Source organism: Saccoglossus kowalevskii, chromosome 17 (assembly GCF_978046115.1).
Source record: "Saccoglossus kowalevskii chromosome 17, keSacKowa6.1, whole genome shotgun sequence".
Taxonomy (NCBI): domain Eukaryota; kingdom Metazoa; phylum Hemichordata; class Enteropneusta; family Harrimaniidae; genus Saccoglossus; species Saccoglossus kowalevskii.
Genome location: NC_140657.1, coordinates 25,784,578 through 25,802,197, shown reverse-complemented (window position 1 = coordinate 25,802,197; position 17,620 = coordinate 25,784,578). Strand labels below are relative to the sequence as shown.

At 33.9% G+C, this 17,620-nt stretch overlaps 1 protein-coding gene across 1 annotated transcript in view; it reads right to left on the bottom strand.

Moving 5' to 3' along the window:
* Positions 1-5,927: 5,927 nt before the first annotated feature.
* LOC100374871 (WD repeat-containing protein 76-like) overlaps positions 5,928-17,620 on the bottom strand; it is a 29,845-nt gene continuing 18,152 nt past the window's right edge. Inside the window, exons 9-11 of the mRNA XM_085491952.1 lie at positions 10,392-10,451; positions 8,277-8,379; positions 5,928-6,897 (exon numbers count right to left, since the gene is read on the bottom strand). Of these exons, the coding sequence (XP_085348078.1) occupies positions 6,739-6,897; positions 8,277-8,379; positions 10,392-10,451 (322 nt within the window). The 3' untranslated portion in view covers positions 5,928-6,738. The remainder of the gene's footprint in view (positions 6,898-8,276; positions 8,380-10,391; positions 10,452-17,620) is intronic.

Below are 17,620 nucleotides of genomic sequence, written 5' to 3'. Positions count from 1 at the left end.
GTCTCAATTGTCGTGATTGGAATGATATTATTCAATGTTCTGGTATTTCAAGTTTACAGTCGTTCTGAGAATTATTCGGACAGTCAGTTAGCAAAATGACTTGCAACTTTGCAAAACACTTTCGTCTTTGCCCAATCTAGACTTGTCGGCGCCACTTGATTGACGGGCGCGTGGTATGGGATTACTATTTCATAGGGGTTGTCGGCAGGGTGATTTGCAAGTATTATCTAGCTTGCGTTTACAGCAACCATTCTTTATTTTTTATATTTAAATTGTAATTATTTTCAGTAATTTTAAAAATCACAAGTTAGGTGTTACGGTAATTAAATTTGTCGAAAAATGTCAACCCCTCGCTCATTTTAGTCAGTTGAAAAAGTGATTAGCTCAAGGAAGGCACTTTTGATTTGACAAAGTCCATCAAACCGGTATAATCGAGTTTTTCGTCCGTGTATCCCTGACGTACTCTCCCACTTTGGTATAAAATTTGAATTGGATACATAATGCACCAGTAATGTAAAAATAACTTTTAGTTTGGCCTAAAACTGTCGCGAAACTGCAGCAAGTCCAGCTAAAAAACTTTACTTTGAGCCTTCCCGCCAACGACGAGTTCATTGATACGTGGGGTTACTCAACACTTGGGAGTTGTTTGTAAATGGTCAGATGGTTATAAAAATTTAAAATAATACTTTGAATGCATATACAACATATGACCTGTTAATATGTGGTAACTAGCGCGTGTCGTTTTGAGAACAGCGTTTTACCCGCATCTAGCAAGATAATGGAATGATCCCAATTGTGGGCGTGTCAATACAACGACGCCAAGTCTAGATTGGAAAAGACCCAAGTGTTTTGCAAAGTTCCAAGATATATTGCTAACTGACTGTCCGAATAATTCTCAGATTCTCTGTAAATATAAATTTGGGGAGCTCTCGAGTCAATCATTATTAAATTTTAGATCTGTCTGAAGACGACTGTTGTTTTGCATTACTTCAATGATGAAGTTTTATTTTAGCTTGAAACTATAATACAGAGAAAATTGTGGTAAGTACACAATCTCTTAATGGAGAAATGTTTACTATGTGCCAAGAAACCTATGCAGGATTAAAGGAAACAAGTATTGAGTACTAGATGTGATATTAGATGAGATACAAAGTCACATGCCACACTTAAACAACGCTGCGTATGGTTTCAAAACGAAGTAGACGCATAACTCCAAATCTGAGGTGCCCTCAAACATACTGCATTTCTGATTTTCCTATGTTTTGCAAAATATTTGCTTCCCATCATGTTTCCTCCAAATGTAGATATTACAGTACGCAACAAATGTAGACGAAAATAACCCATTTTGTACAGCAAATTTTTCTGTAGATGAATGTAGACTATTGTAGTTTACATGACCAAAAAGAATGCTTGTAAATGACATGGGCAATGTACATATGTATATACGTATATTGTAGTGACAACCCCGAAATTACATACTGTGAACATTAGACAACTAGTGGTATATGCAGGTCATGCAAACATTAGCTGATCAATTAGGGACTGGACATAAGTTTCAGGGTCATTTTATGTACGCATGCAAGCACCTCAATACCGCCAATTGCGCTCTAAACGATTTTCAGTTTATCTGTATGCAATAACAAATGAAAACAAATATAGGGGTTTGTACTCGAAGACATCTCATTCTTGGACAGAACTGTGTGAAAGAGTATATGGAATTGTTTTGAAAAAAAAAATGTGCGTCATGCATTTCATTAACAACCAAGAACATAGTTGCTGGTCTAATGAACTAGGTAAACAGCACTATCAAAATTCACGAAAGAGAAATTAAACTTAAAAAACTTTCCAACTTTGTGAAATATTGAGATATTAAACATGTTAGAAGATCCCTCGCTCTAGGAACAGACTAACACTCATTCACACGGGTTCCGTTTGAAGTGCTGTCATATATGACTTAAATGATATACATGGTTTGTGTTGATTGATTGCTTGTGCAGTAAAAGAATGAAATCACTGCATCTGAAATTGAGACAAAGCATCAGCAATGTTATTACTTGTGCCCATGGTGCGAGTGACCAAGATATGGAAAATGCAGCTTTATGACAAATGTCATGAAAGGGATGTTGGTTACATTTCTCACTATCGCCATCAAATAGAACCCTATTTCCATGAGATGAATCCCACCAAACTAAACTCGCAAAAAGTATTCAAATCATTTACCCGACGCAAGGCAACATTTTAACCAAAAGAATTTAACAAAGGTAATGAACATAGCGAAACCCAGTGAGCCCCTTGATAAGTGTTTTAATGCAATTGTCCTCTGCAATGTTCTTACCTAAACTAATAGACAACACCGTGTTGATCTGATATTCCCCAATCTGGTTGGTGCTTTTTTATTAGTATTATCTATGTGGCAGAGAAAAGCTATCAGTTGACATAGAAGGAAGGTACCAGTGGCTCCTGTATAACTGATTTGAAACTTGAGCATGGTATTAGCTGGCCCTTCTGAAAAGCCATGGCTCAGTCTGCGCATGAGCATACCTTATAGACATGAAGATTGAGATATTTTTTTTTAAAATCAATGCAGTGTATTGGTGTAGTATATACCATATGATACCACATGTTGTTTAGCGATATTAAAGAATATAATGGAGAACTTCTCGCTTGCACACCAACTGAAATTACAACTTAATTTGTTATGTTATCACGCCATTAGCAAATTTTAACTCCTGACCCAAAACATTTAGCATCTCATTAGTGGCTGTACACACTTACTATGAACCAATACGTAACAAGATTTGTTAGTATTAAATATTGCGTCAATTTGACCAAACCATTTTGATCACAAGGGTGACAGGACGTACTTTCACTTGAATGTTTTTCAAATCAATTCCTTTGCTATAAGCATAACAAATTACTAATCAGATACTTTACAGAACATACCTCTCCAAAAATTGTCCAAACCTATTTGAATACCCCATTCAAAAAGTATATGATTTGACAGAATACAATACATATGTTACTTTTATCCAATCATGTGCATCGTTTCAAAAACAACTATCATGTCACTCTTGCGACACATTTTTGATAGAGGGCGCAAGTCGAAAAACGCATACAGGGCCTGTTTCTTTAATAATCAAACAGAGTCTTGCCCCTGTGAATGTAGGTTAATTATGTGAGCACCCTCCCCCCGCGTGTGTTCAACCCATCTGACAAAATGAATGGTGAGGGTGGAATGGAAGGATCCTAACCACCAGGTGATCGATGGTGGTCAACCAGACTGGAACTTGCTTGTGTTTTATTGTTAAGTACACTGGGATGTCTAGATAGTTTCAGACATGCCTGTATGACCAACGAAACACATCTAGTGTGCAGTGTTGTGTGTAGTACCTGAGCTCATTTTTGCAGCTGGTTTATGTCAATCACTATTTGTTTGTCTGAGAGGCAGAAGACTGAAATGTACACATCTATTTCCATCCCTAGGTGAGTTAGACATCTGGTTATCCTTATTCGGAATTACCTTTGCTGACTACAAATCATATTGATCTCAGGAGTTTGAGTTAGAGTGTGAGTTAGAGTGTGTACTGATAAGTTTTTCACTGATGAAGAAACAATCCGTCAATGGATGGGTAGATGAAAATGTTGAAAATGAAGTTGGACTACCTACTTCTAAACACTAGAGCAGCTGAGCAGAGACCAAACAGAAGTATGGGACACCATGCCATCTACTGCGAATCTCAAAAGGGGTTGGCTGAGTGTGTATATATAGGTACGCATCCTTCAATGCAGGTTTGGCCTGACACACCATCTGACACACTGTTGTAATGTTGTCTGTGACCATCTGGAAAGACTGTGGGACAACAAATTGATTCAGATATGACAAAGTCTACCACTGCTCATTAGAATTAGGAACAGGTAAGCGTAAAAACAGGATCGGTGATCATGCAGATTGTGATCACTCCTTTCAACAGCTGACAGGCTACTTCTGTTTGGATTGCCTTTGCCTTGACAACTGTTGTTGATGTTTGTGTGGAGGGAAGGTGAAAAGATGTGATATCTGCAATTGACTACTGAGAATGAAAATTGGCCTGTAACTGATTTCCTACTCGTGACCGTATCTAGAATGCTACTGGAAACAACAGTTTCGGGAACGATTTTTCAGTTATAAATCAAAATGCCCAGATTATCATGACAGGTCGCCCTGATACGGTCCAATGGATTAGATTTTGGTAGAGACTCGGATGTAGTTGCCATTGAAACAACAATTTAGGGAATTGTTTTTATTTAAAACTCAAATGATCATCGGATTTTCAAGAAATAATCACAAGGTTGTCCCTAAGCCATTACATTTTGATATCAATTATAGTAGCAAACAATTATATGTATAAGAGATTTGGATCGGGTTGTCAGGGATACAGCAATTTCAGGAATGATCAACTATTTTATAACTCAAATATTATAAATAGATTATCATAACATTTTCAGAAGGGCACAATCGGTAAGAGGCTGCTTAAGATCTCAATCGAGATGCAATTTTCAATGACTAACTAAAACAGTTAATGAACAAAACTATTCAGTTTTTATTAAATAGGTGTTGCCCTTCAAACATTAACAAAGTGAATATATTTTCGAAAATCTTTAGATCTAGTTGCTTTAGGGATATTTTTCAAAGGTTCTGCAGACGGGGTCATCCGCAGAACAAACATACAAGACTCAATTTGGTCTTTCTATTCAAAAAGAAATTAGAAGCTTACGCAAAGTTGATTAATAGGATTGAGGTATAGGTATTAGTGAGAATATGTAATTTGTATCTACATGTATGGTGGCCAGCATGAAATGGGGCTGGGACCCACTGGGCATCCCTAAATCACCAAGACCATTTTGTTGACTGCTTACAAGGTACGTGTCCGATCCAATCTTCCTCTCCTAATTTTGACTCAATGCTGCCTCATAACAAATCTACCAAAAATCTGGAGAGCTGCTCTAATTTGGGAGCATGTTTTTCATTATTAAACTAATCACATCTATGAACCAAATTTCAATGAAATGTGATGATTATGCAATTAGTATGCTCGAATTTAAATCCAAAACTAATACATTGATCCCATGCACTTGTATTGTTTTTCAAAATAAATTGGGTGATTATTATGCAAATTAAGTAATTATTATGTCATTGATTTCAATCTCAAACTGATTTAATATGTGTATTGTTCCATGGCTAATATTGACCAAGTTTCATTATAATGTGATAATTAATTCCTATGCAAATTAAGGAATCATTATGGATAACAACCCAAAACTAATTAGTTGCACTGTCTGTTTATGTGCCAAGATTCATTGACAAGTTAAGTACTTGAGACATCGCTGGAAAATCTGAAAAATTATGATGAATTGTTATACAAATTAGTTAATTAATATGCACTGATTTTTACACAAAACTTATCAGGTCTGTGCACAGTCCTAGAGCATCTAAGTATTAAGTTTTATTGGAATGTAATGATAAGTACTTGAATATCAGTGGAAAAGCCGAAAATGTACTAATCATGCAAATTAGGTAATTATTAGATATGGGTATTAGCCAAAAACTGTGCATTGTCCTATGACATCTATGTACCTACGTTCATTGCAATGCAACGATTAGTACTTGAGGTCTCAGTGGAAAAGCAAAAATTGACTAATCATTAATGCAATTAATTATGCATGGTTTTTACCTAAAACTAATCATTAAAAGGTTTCATTAAAATAAAATCAGTGGAACAGCTAAAAATTAGCTAATTATCATGCAAATTAGGTAATTAATAAGCATGGATTTAAGCCCAGAGTATGTATGCTTCAAGTTTCATCAAAAATCAACATGTGGTTCTTGAGATATCAGTGAAACAGGCAGACCCACAATCATCACAATAATTAAAACAATATACAACTAATTTAAAGTAATGAAAGGTTTATTGCAAAAATATGCATTTTTTTAAATATTTATAAATACATGTTTATTACTACATCTACAGTACAAGGCCATTCTAACACCACATTGGGTGAACTAGCACTGATGATCAAAGAGGATCTTCAAGGGTTGTTAGTTGTCATGCACGCATGCGCAAGATATTGGTCTCCTATAAACAAAGATGACGATTTTGATTGTTACACACACCTTGCATGTACAAACTGAGAGGTTACCAAGCTTTAATTAGATAATTTATTGGTATTTGGAAAGTATCAAAAGAGTGGCCAGCTGTAATTAGTGCAAGTGGCGCCCAAGGAAAAACTCATACTCATGATTTCATTAAAAAAGCGCATTGGATTGTGGGAAAATCAATGTTTATCAACACAAATGTCGCACATGTGCGGCTCAAAGACTATCGGCCTTTAACATTTTTTCTACATACTTCATCTGCAAATTTTCTCTGCAATGTTTGTCACTGGGGCAGTCACTGTTTTAGATGTATTGCACTGCTTTTGAACCATAAATTTGCCAAAAAAATGTACACTTCTCATAATCACATGTTCGTAATTATATACTTTCATAAGGTTGCAAAATCGAAAATCAAGTCTTCATATGATGAGATATTAATCAAAATGTACAACAGTATACTCCAAACCAGAGAATTAAACAACCAAATAATGATGCTAAATTAAGAAACATATAATTTTATGCTTAAATAACCTAGTAACACAGTTGAGAAACTCCCTAGTGTAAAAGCTATTGCTCTAAAAATTAAAAAAAGCTTCAAATGGGTTTCAGTTCTCTTCCATAAATACGTACAAACGTCCACTGGCATTGCCACCAACTAGAAGATTTCTAGTTGGATGAAAAGCATTGATGCAACAAACAGAACACAGATGGTCTTCATCTAGAAAGTTGTGAATGTTGTGACTCCAATCATTGTATATCTGGATCTAATAAACAAAAAAAGAGAGAAGAGGAAACAATTTTTCAAATCTCAATTTAATATAATAATATTTGTCTTTTTTCCAATTATTGCAGTAGCACAATCACAGGGCAAATTTTAAAAAGGAATTGTAAATTAGGAACTATGAATTAGGAATAGTGTTAATAATGATATATGCCATAATGGTAGGAATGCAGCCCTGTCATGAAGTCCCAAAATTGAAATAGGTTATAATGTGGCAAAGTGCACAGTTACTATTCGTTATGTGGAATGAGTAGTATCTTCTTTCGCACATTCCCAGTCACCAACATATTGTCATAAAACCTGGATAGTTGAGACAAATATTTATACGAGATGATTTAACTTCTTGAAAGAACAAGCTGCTTTAAGATTGGCTTGACTGTTAGGTGTTAGGGTTGTGTAACCAATCATCAAGTCACACCTACATTGTACATGTAGTATTCAGGAGCTAGCAAAACAATGGTCTGATCCGCATGTCACCATTCAATTACAGGAAACCAATCAATCATGCCCTCATTCTAAAACAACTGCTGATTGGTCATTTGGCTATTATTCATGAATGAATCAATTACAGGCTTCGTCAGTGTATTTTGCTAAAGTATCTTTGGCGTGTAATGAAAAATCAATCAAAGCTTTGGAAAAACTCATTTTCTGAGGATATTCGCAATAGTGATTAATACATTTCAGTTTAGCATAAGCATAATTAGGTCACATGACCACATTTGGTCATTTACGGTCACTCATATTTCTTGTGAAATGTCTCCAATATAGCACTAGCTGCATGTCCTTATCTGCAATACTGCTTTTGGATATTAGTTATGCATATTTAAGTCACATGACCCCATTTATTCAAAGATTTTAACACTGAAGTAATCAGATTTGTGGATTATCAAAAAGCATGTATGTACCAAGTTTAATACAAATTTGATGAGTAGTATTCAAGATAACTGTGGAATACATATAAATTGCTTAATTTATGTAATTATTAGGTGAGAATGTACCAATGTTCAAATATAAAGACATGCTTATTTATTTCTAACATAAATATTATTGTTTATATTATATTTATTATTGATAAACCAGACTTGATACAGTTTATGATTGATTCTTCAAAGACGGTCCAATTAACACTTTTGAATGCCAAAATCAACATTTTAAAATAAACCCATTACATTTACTCATTTTTCAACAAGATCTGTAGCCATTTAGTCCAAAAATTGAAGAAGAAATTATAGAGAAATACATCCAAAAAAATGGCAAAAAAAATATAATTTGAAAAAGTTAAACATAAAATGGAGCTTTCTATTACTAGTTTCAAAACCCAAAAAAATTGTAATTGTCATTCCTGATATCATGTGATCTCACCTTTCTAGGTCGACTCAAAGCGCCAATAATGATGGCGTCTTCTCTACTAGGGTGCCATACAGCTCGGAATGGTGTAAGCCAGCGTCCTGTCTGGTTGTTATGTCTACAGAGCAGAGGATTAACAAATTACTGTAAAATGATTAATTTTCACTGGGTTTAAATTTTGCTGATTTACCATTTCAGGCATATTCAGTGGGTTTTAAATTCACGGTTTTATCATTTTGATAATGTGTTCTATACTAAATTTTACATATTCACTGGGTTTTAATTTAGCACATTTATCAGTCAGCAAAATAAGCAAAATTAAAACCCAGTGAATAATTTTAAAGTAACTGAGGTGATATTTTGACATTGTACATAGTAAAATAATACTTTACCTCACACACAATTGATATCGATTGAAACTTTTAGGCATTATTTATTTTTTGCCTCAAGTAATGCAAAAGTTTCAATCAATATATTGCAATCAATTAGGTATGAGGTAAGTATTTCTTAACACAGTAAAATTCAACCAAAAATATGGCTGAGATAGGCACACCACAACATACAACGACCATCATTCAATTCTCATTCATACATGAAAGTATACATGTGAACACAAATTTAGTTTTGAACTAAAACCATTAACTTCCGATTATCAGTAGACTACATTTTACTGATTAAAATCTGATTACTTCAGATCACCAGTAAATATCCAATTACAATTATTATACTTCAGATTACCAATAAATATTTGATCACAAGTAAACATAAGATAACCAGTAAATATCTGATTACAAGTAAACATAAGATTACCAGTAAATATCTGATTACAATTAAACATAAGATAACCAGCAAATATCTGATTACAAGTAAACATAAGATAACCAGTAAATATCTGATCACAAGTAAACATAAGATAACCAGTAAATATACGATTACAAGTAAACATAAGATAACCAGTAAATATCTGATTGCAAGTAAACATAAGATAACCAGTAAATATCTGATTACAAGTAAACATAAGATAACCAGCAAATATCTGATTACAAGTATTAAAACATAAGATAACCAGTAAATATCTGATCACAAGTAAACATAAGATAACCAGTAAATATACGATTACAAGTAAACATAAGATAACCAGTAAATATCTGATTGCAAGTAAACATAAGATAACCAGTAAATATCTGATTACAAGTAAACATAAGATAACCAGTAAATATCTGATTACAAGTAAACATAAGATAACCAGTAAATATCTGATTACAAATAAACATAAGATAACCAGCAAATATCTGATTACAAGTATTAAAACATAAGATAACCAGTAAATATCTGATCACAAGTAAACATAAGATAACCAGTAAATATACGATTACAAGTAAACATAAGATAACCAGTAAATATCTGATTGCAAGTAAACATAAGATAACCAGTAAATATCTGATCACAAGTAAACATAAGATAACCAGTAAATATACGATTACAAGTAAACATAAGATAACCAGTAAATATCTGATTGCAAGTAAACATAAGATAACCAGTAAATATCTGATTATAAGTAAACATAAGATAACCAGTAAATATCTGATTACAAGTAAACATAAGATAACCAGTAAATATCTGATTACAAGTAAACATAAGATAACCAGTAAATATCTGATTACAAGTAAACATAAGATAACCAGTAAATATCTGATTACAAGTAAACATAAGATAACCAGTAAATATCTGATTACAAGTAAACATAAGATTACCCGTAAATATCTGATTACAAGTAAACATAAGTTTACCAGTAAATTTCTGATTACAAGTAAACATAAGATAACCAATAAATATCTGATTACAAGTAAACATAAGTTTACCAGTAAATTTCTGATTACAAGTAAACATAAGATTACCAGTAAATATCTGATTACAAGTAAACATAAGATTACCAGTAAATATCTGATTACAAGTAAACATAAGATAACCAGTAAATATCTGATTACAAGTAAACATAAGTTTACCAGTAAATATCTGATTACAAGTAAACATAAGATAACCAATAAATATCTTATTACAAGTAAACAAAACTATCAAAGATTACTATCAAGATTAAGAGTGAAAATGACACAAAAATAGGAAACTTACGAAAATGACTTTTTAACTTCTGTTGAAATTCCTTTGCTATCAGCTGTAAAATCCAATACCCTATGAAAGATTATATAGAAACAACATTGTTACACAAAGAGACACAACTAGGAAAGATGAAGAGAATTTTAGTCGATACCACCAGACGTGATATCACAGTAAAAATGTCATGAAAATTGCAAGGCTAGAATGCAACTTTATAATGTTTTGTTAATTATTTATTTATTCAAATAAGGCAGATTTTTGCCTCCATTCAGCTCAAGCCTTTTAATGCATTTTCCTAGTGGGGATTCTCATCAGAGGGCACTATCTACTCTGGTCAGTTGTTTTGGCCATTGCAACAGCGTTCCTTTTACAGACAAATTAAATCACTTCAGTAATTTATTGACAGAATAATGCTAAATGAAATGTTGAAACATTACAAAGAATTATAATACCATTATAATGTCCATTATTAAAACAGTAATTCTCGTTTGTCAGTACCATGCATATCCCTGTTATCAGACGATATCTTGACAGCTCTTGAATACACAAACAGACATGTACAAATAAATGTTGTTCCAAGGCCACATCTCTGCCTTGACTGATCACATTCAACTTTTACACATACATCAATCTTCCTATCATACCAAAGCACATGAGTTTGTTTCATGATCCAATTCAAGATGGCCCAATGGCAGCCATTTTAGTGCTTCATTAAAATTGAGCATTTGCACCATACCAGTCATTGCTAGGTCATTGCTTTCTTCTGCAATTGCATGAAATTGTTCCCAATGGCAAGAATAAGTATGCCAACATTTTTTGGAACATCTCAAGACCAAAAGCATGAAGTACATTTTATGATTTTAGGTACTGGTAGTTTAATCTATAATTTTCAACAAATGCAAGCTAAATCCAATGAAAGGGGCAATCTAAAAATGCTCGATTTTGGTGAATTTTTATATCAAAATGGCCGCCATTTGGCCATCTAGAATCTGACCAAATATATATATACTGATATATCCTATACCTCTCCAAAAAATCAATCAAAATCAATGCCAACAAATCATACTACAACTTTGATAACCAGTCATTGAAAATGACACAGAGCCGTTAAAGTTCTCTATGTGCTTGTCATGTTAAAGCGGAGGGGTTGTCACGAGCGTGTCTTTGAAACTTGAGTTCCAAGTGGCAAATACAACAGATTGTTTATTTACATCAAATTCGAACACGTGTTGTGCGACAACCCCTCTGGTTTAAGACATAGCAAAGAAAAACATAGATCACAAGTGAAAGTAAAACAAATTGAGGTGCATGTCTATGTTATTGCACTCGCTAAAATTGTTTAAAGTATGTTTGAGAAAATGCAAGTCTGAGGATGGGAATGAAGCACTAAAATTACATTACCATACATCTCATGAATATGAATGCATGTTGCCATGGTGCCCTACAGTAAGTCTTTACATGGGGCTTATAATGTTAACATATGTGTAATGACCAAATACAGCAATTGCAATTCTTTGTAACTGTATTGTTAGTTCCGGACTGAAGTGGCTAATAGACCATTTGTACAAGTCAAGCACCCTCTTGTGTTGAATAATATGGTGGAGGCAGTTCCAAACAAACAAACAAACAAACAAACAATTTATTAACTCATAACAACCTACTGAAGGAGGTTAAAGGTTACAACAACAAAAATTACAGATAAAAATTAATCAAATTACAATGGCTAATAGTTTAAAGACAACCAGAAACAGACTAAATTGAAGTTAGTAACGGAAATATATAATAAAGTAAAATGAAACACCAACAAAAAACTATAAACTGAATATAAAAACAAAAACCCAATGAATAGGTTTAAAAAAAAAGTTAATGACTAAGTAGGTGCTGCTGTCTAATAGCAAAGCTGTATTTCAGATATTGTGCCAGAGGAATTGCTAAGTTATTATTTGACATTATTTTTATGAATTTATTTTCAGGTGTGAGATTAGTAAAGTCAGGAATAATCTTTTCAGCTTCATTGTATAAAATGACCCTCTCTATATACTGGGCATATTATGAGGAAGTGATGTTCATTTTCAATATCATTTTTATTACACAATTTGCAGATTCTGTCGCTACTTTTGATTCTGTTGTGTCTTCCTTTTTCAATTTCTAAACTGTGATTGCTCAGTCTGAATTTAATTAGGGTACTTTTCAGTTCTTTATTTTTTAGCTTAATTAAGTAGTTTTCCAAAATGAAGTTTGTTTTAAATTTTTTGTAAGTCCTCAGTTTGTTTTTTGTATTAGTGTTTTGTCTGTTATCATCATTAATTGAGTTAATCCAATGTTTTATAAATACATTTTTTATTTTATCATATATCCGTGACATTTGTGACGATTTTAGCTCTATATTGTCAATATCTGATAGTGTTGTATTTGTAGATTTCAGTACTGAGTTAAGTTCATTGTACCACTTACTTTTTATAGTCTTGTTAAGTAGGAGGGCTTCCTTAATAATGGGGTTTTGAATTTTGTTTAGGTGGTTTATATATATTATATTAACTGTTTTTTAATGAATAAATCGATAGGATATCTACCCAACTCACTATAAATTCCCAATTTCGGAGTGTTTTTTGAAACGCCTAGGATGAAGCGACAAAAGCTGAGGTGTACATCTTCTATAGTAGAGTTGAATGAACTTTCTTCAGCCCATACTTCACATCCATATATAAGAATTGGTCTTATTAGTTTATCAAACAATGATAACAATAATGAGGGACTGAGGCTTTCATTATGACCTAATTTGGCTTTCAAAGAGAATAATGCTTTCATTCCTTTGTATTTCAGATGTTTCATAGCAGCTTTAAATTTTCCATTAGGGCTGAGAACAATACCTAAATAATTATAATTTCTCGCGATGTTAATCTCATTCCCTTCAAAAAAGAATAAATCACTGTCATAGAGTTTATTATTTTTATTAAAAACCATAATTTTTGTTTTTTCTGTGTTCACAGCGAGTTTCCATTTCTGTGTGTATTTTGAGACATTATCAAGGGCATTCTGGAGGCCACTTTTGGATTTAGAAAGAATAACTATATCATCTGCATACATTAAGACAGCTGATTGGTGTGTTATTTAAATTTGCAGTTTTAGTAAATATCAGTTGAATACAATTTAACGTTTGTCATGCCTATAATTTAAATTTACAGGGTGTCAAACAATGGTGATCTATCTGTGAATTACACTTGCCCATCTACATCATAAAATTAAAACAACTCGTAGTTCGTCAGTGTATTAGTGTAAAACCATAGACCTTAGAAAACAGGGACATGCTACTGTGGGTATCCCTTTCATGTAACCTTAGTTATAATCCTCTACCCAATTAACACCTTAGTGAAACTGACAATAAAGCTATGTCAACACCACTGTTACATCCTCTCCTGTTATATAAGCCAAACATGGCTGCCAGGGAGTAGCTACACAAAATGAGCCAACTTTGTGGTAAGAATATAAACAGAAAAATTACATTTCATTAAAACTGAATAACCAAGTCCATTCTATTGATACAAGTGAAACTGAAAATTGCAAAGTTAACAGTTTTTATATCACTATGAAAACAGGAAAGGGAAATAAAAATGGTCAGTTTTGTCTACAAGAAAACAAAACTGCCTAAACATAAACAATGACCTGTCAACATTTGTGTCATTATAACAAGTGGATTTTTCATCATATTTAGAACAGATATAGCATAGTGCACCCGTTATACATTGACAAATGTGAATATTGGCACAGCATAACTTATCAAACATATAAAAAAGCGTAGAAAGGTAAGAACTAAAACTGTTTAAGATGTATAGGTATATGTATTAATGGGATTATCTATACAGGAGATTATAACCCACGTTGCACACATGAAACTGGATTTTCCTTTGTCTCAGACAGAAGTTGCATGTCCCTGTTTTCTAAGGTCTATGGTAAAACGTCCATATCCCCATAATCATATCTGAGAGGCGGAAAGCAATCCCAGATATGCGAAAGGCACATGTTCATGTTATTTTCAAAAAACAAGATTGCTGCCAGTCGGCACTGCATGTGCATATGTCCCACATAAAGTACTAGGCACATGCAAAGAATGAACGAAATCGGTCCAAAGGATTCTGAAATATGACTCCGGACGGACGGATGCACAGACGGACGAAGACCGAATAGCCCACTTTCGAGATAAACGGCCACTGGCGGCACCATCCTATCACGTGACCAACAATTTTCGAACAGGGACTAATAATAAGTTCTACTATAATTGGAATTATTCAATTTATTAAAGAAGTATCAGACTTTATTAAGGACCATTGGTCCATTCCAGTTTATATCTGCACCCCCACTGTTGATGAGTTTGTGAGTTTACTTCATACAGGGTATAATTTCCATGGGTGTATAAGTCATACAAAGTTTTATTTCCAAATCACCATTCACCATACAGTAATGGAAATCCAAAACTATAGGTTCTACTTATGGTGTTGATGAGTTCCTTTGTGACACCATACAAAGTAGGATTTCCAAATATAACTCTCATCATATGCTAATTTACCAAGTTCAAAATTTTATATCTGATAATGGAAATCCAAACTAGTCCTGATTCACTGTGTTGATGAGCTCATTCGTCCCACCATCATTATCTAATTTCAGTAATAACTATTTCATACTGGCCCAATACAGTCCGAATTCCAAGTTTTTTTAGTCATACAGTGTTGGAAATCCAACCTCATCAACTGATATGTGGTGAAATAAACTAGGCCATATTTTATTTAGTAGCCATAACTGCCTGGATTTCCAGAATTTTTTTTTCCATACTTGTCTAGATTTACAGATTCTGTTTCTCCATATACAGTTGGAATTCCGGGGTATTTTCCCCATCATACAGTGCTGGAAATCAGACCTCATCAACAGGGGGGTGCAGATATAAACTGGAATGGCCCATTGAGACAATCAAATTGGGCATCTGACACAATAACCGACTAATGACCTCTTTGATTCTGAACCACGCAGTACTAACATTCTCAATTCAGGGCTTGTGTTTTAGAAATGGCAGGTGAGCTGGAAATTGCTCTTCTGAGAACAGTAAGGAGAGTAACAGGAGAGTGATTACTTAAATTTTGAAAAAAATACAATCAGAACACTTGTGGATTAGCAAGAAATATCAAGTACAAGTAATTTTTATTACTTTTGAATAAAGTTACAGATTTTTCAGTGTTTGTTTATACTAAAAATTGTTAATTCTCTGAATCTGAATCAATGACTGGTTCAGGGATGGAGAGAGTATCGTCTGAGTCACTGCTTGAATCTTCACTTTGATGGTGATCATCATCACAATCCTTATCATTGACTTCTGGCTCATCAAGCTTTCTCTTTTTGCATGAATTGCCCAGATCCAAAATGCTGCTGTCATCATCAGTTAATAGTTTGCGGCGTTTTTGCATGTACTTGTGAAGTGCAGAGTCAATGATATCAAGTCTCTCCTTTTCAGACCAAACAACATTGTTTGCCTTGATGACTAGCAGATCGTCCATGGTCTGGTGGTTCATTGAAAGACGTCTGTCAGACAGCATTGCTGTCAAAAAACTAAAACCAGCTTCTACAGTGCTATTACTTAGTCCAATTGAGAGAACTATTTCTACCAATAATTGAAGGATTCTTTCCCAAAGGTCACTTGCTTTCACTCCTTGGTAGTAGTACTTGACTGTACGTTTCAAGTTCTTCCATTCTACTTTTAATTTACTGGCATCATATTTTGTCTTGCCAGATGACAAAGTTATAGAGAAATGTTCAGCTAAAGACTAAAGGTGCTCTATCTCAGTATTGGTATTCTCCTCAACCAAGTTGGCTGGGTTTGCCCACAACATATGTTTATAAATATTGTTACTGATGAACAGTGAAGTGAATCTCTGGTCAAAACATGCATTCAGGGCTGGCAAACATGTATTTCTTATTTAATCGGTTAACTGTAGTTTCATCTTGTCCAGAATGTTTCATTTCCTCGTAATTTACAGTGATATACTCTCTGTTCTCTGGATTTCTTTTTCCATGACTAGGTTTTGGTAGCAAACAGGTCATCTTAGCGTTCACAAGTTCTATACCAACAGTAGAAATAGGAGATTCTTCTTCTTTCCTTAGATCTGCAAGCTCACTTTTCATTGCTTCTAATGCTGGAATGGCTTCAAATACAAACATTTCTCCCTCTTCAAATTTGAGGGACAACTTTGCAATGATGTCTAAAATAACCTTGAATAGACAACATGCTGCAAGAAAGCGAACATCTTTCATCTTGTTTAAAATTCCTCGCAGCTTTGCTGATACTTATCTGTATTCATTGTTTGCTATAGAATTCTCTAAGGTCTGAAATAGAGGTACCCAGTTGTGTAGCAAAGTGGTCACCCCACCCCTTTGGTGGTTCACAAACCTTGTCCCAAAGCCTTCATCTGTTACCATGAAATGTCTTTGAAATTTGCCTGATCTTTTCATTAGATAATATATCGTTACCATAAGGTCTTTCACATTGCTAAAGTCTTTCACCTTTAACAGACTGTCTTTTTTAACGCTATTTCTACTCTGTGAGAAATACAATGAATTGTCAAAAGCCAGGGACGACCATCATTCACCATTCTTGTTAAAACTCAGAGTAAACCCCTGTGTTGACAGATGCTCCATCGGCAGTTGCAGAGATTTGTTTCTGTATGTAGATATCTGCTGGGATTATGACTTTATTTTTAAATATATCATCAAGTGACAGCTTGATATTTTCAGCATTGGGATCCCCATATTCACCTATATCTTGTAGGGACACTGTTACATAGACTGGTATTCCACTTTTTACTAACCTTACCAGTACCAACTCTTTCTCACTGCCAGTTTTCCTAGCCACAGAACCATCACTTAGAATCGAGAAACAAGTTGTGTTACAGAGCAAAATGGCTACTTTATCACGAATAGCATTGGCAATCACATGAACAAACTCTCTGGCTGCTCTACTGGAATCAGTTCCTTGAATTAATTTCACTCCATTAGCTTTTTGTACCATAACAAGTGTTTTAAATGTAGTTAAGGGTTGCCCATTAACTGCCATGAGATATGCAGTTTTCAGCAGCTTTCGACAGACTTCCTCTGACTGCTCATTAATAGCAACATCAATTCGAGGCTGACTTCTTTTAGAAATATCACTACTGGAAATATTCTATCAAGTTTTCACTGTAGTTAAATTATTAGCACATTCA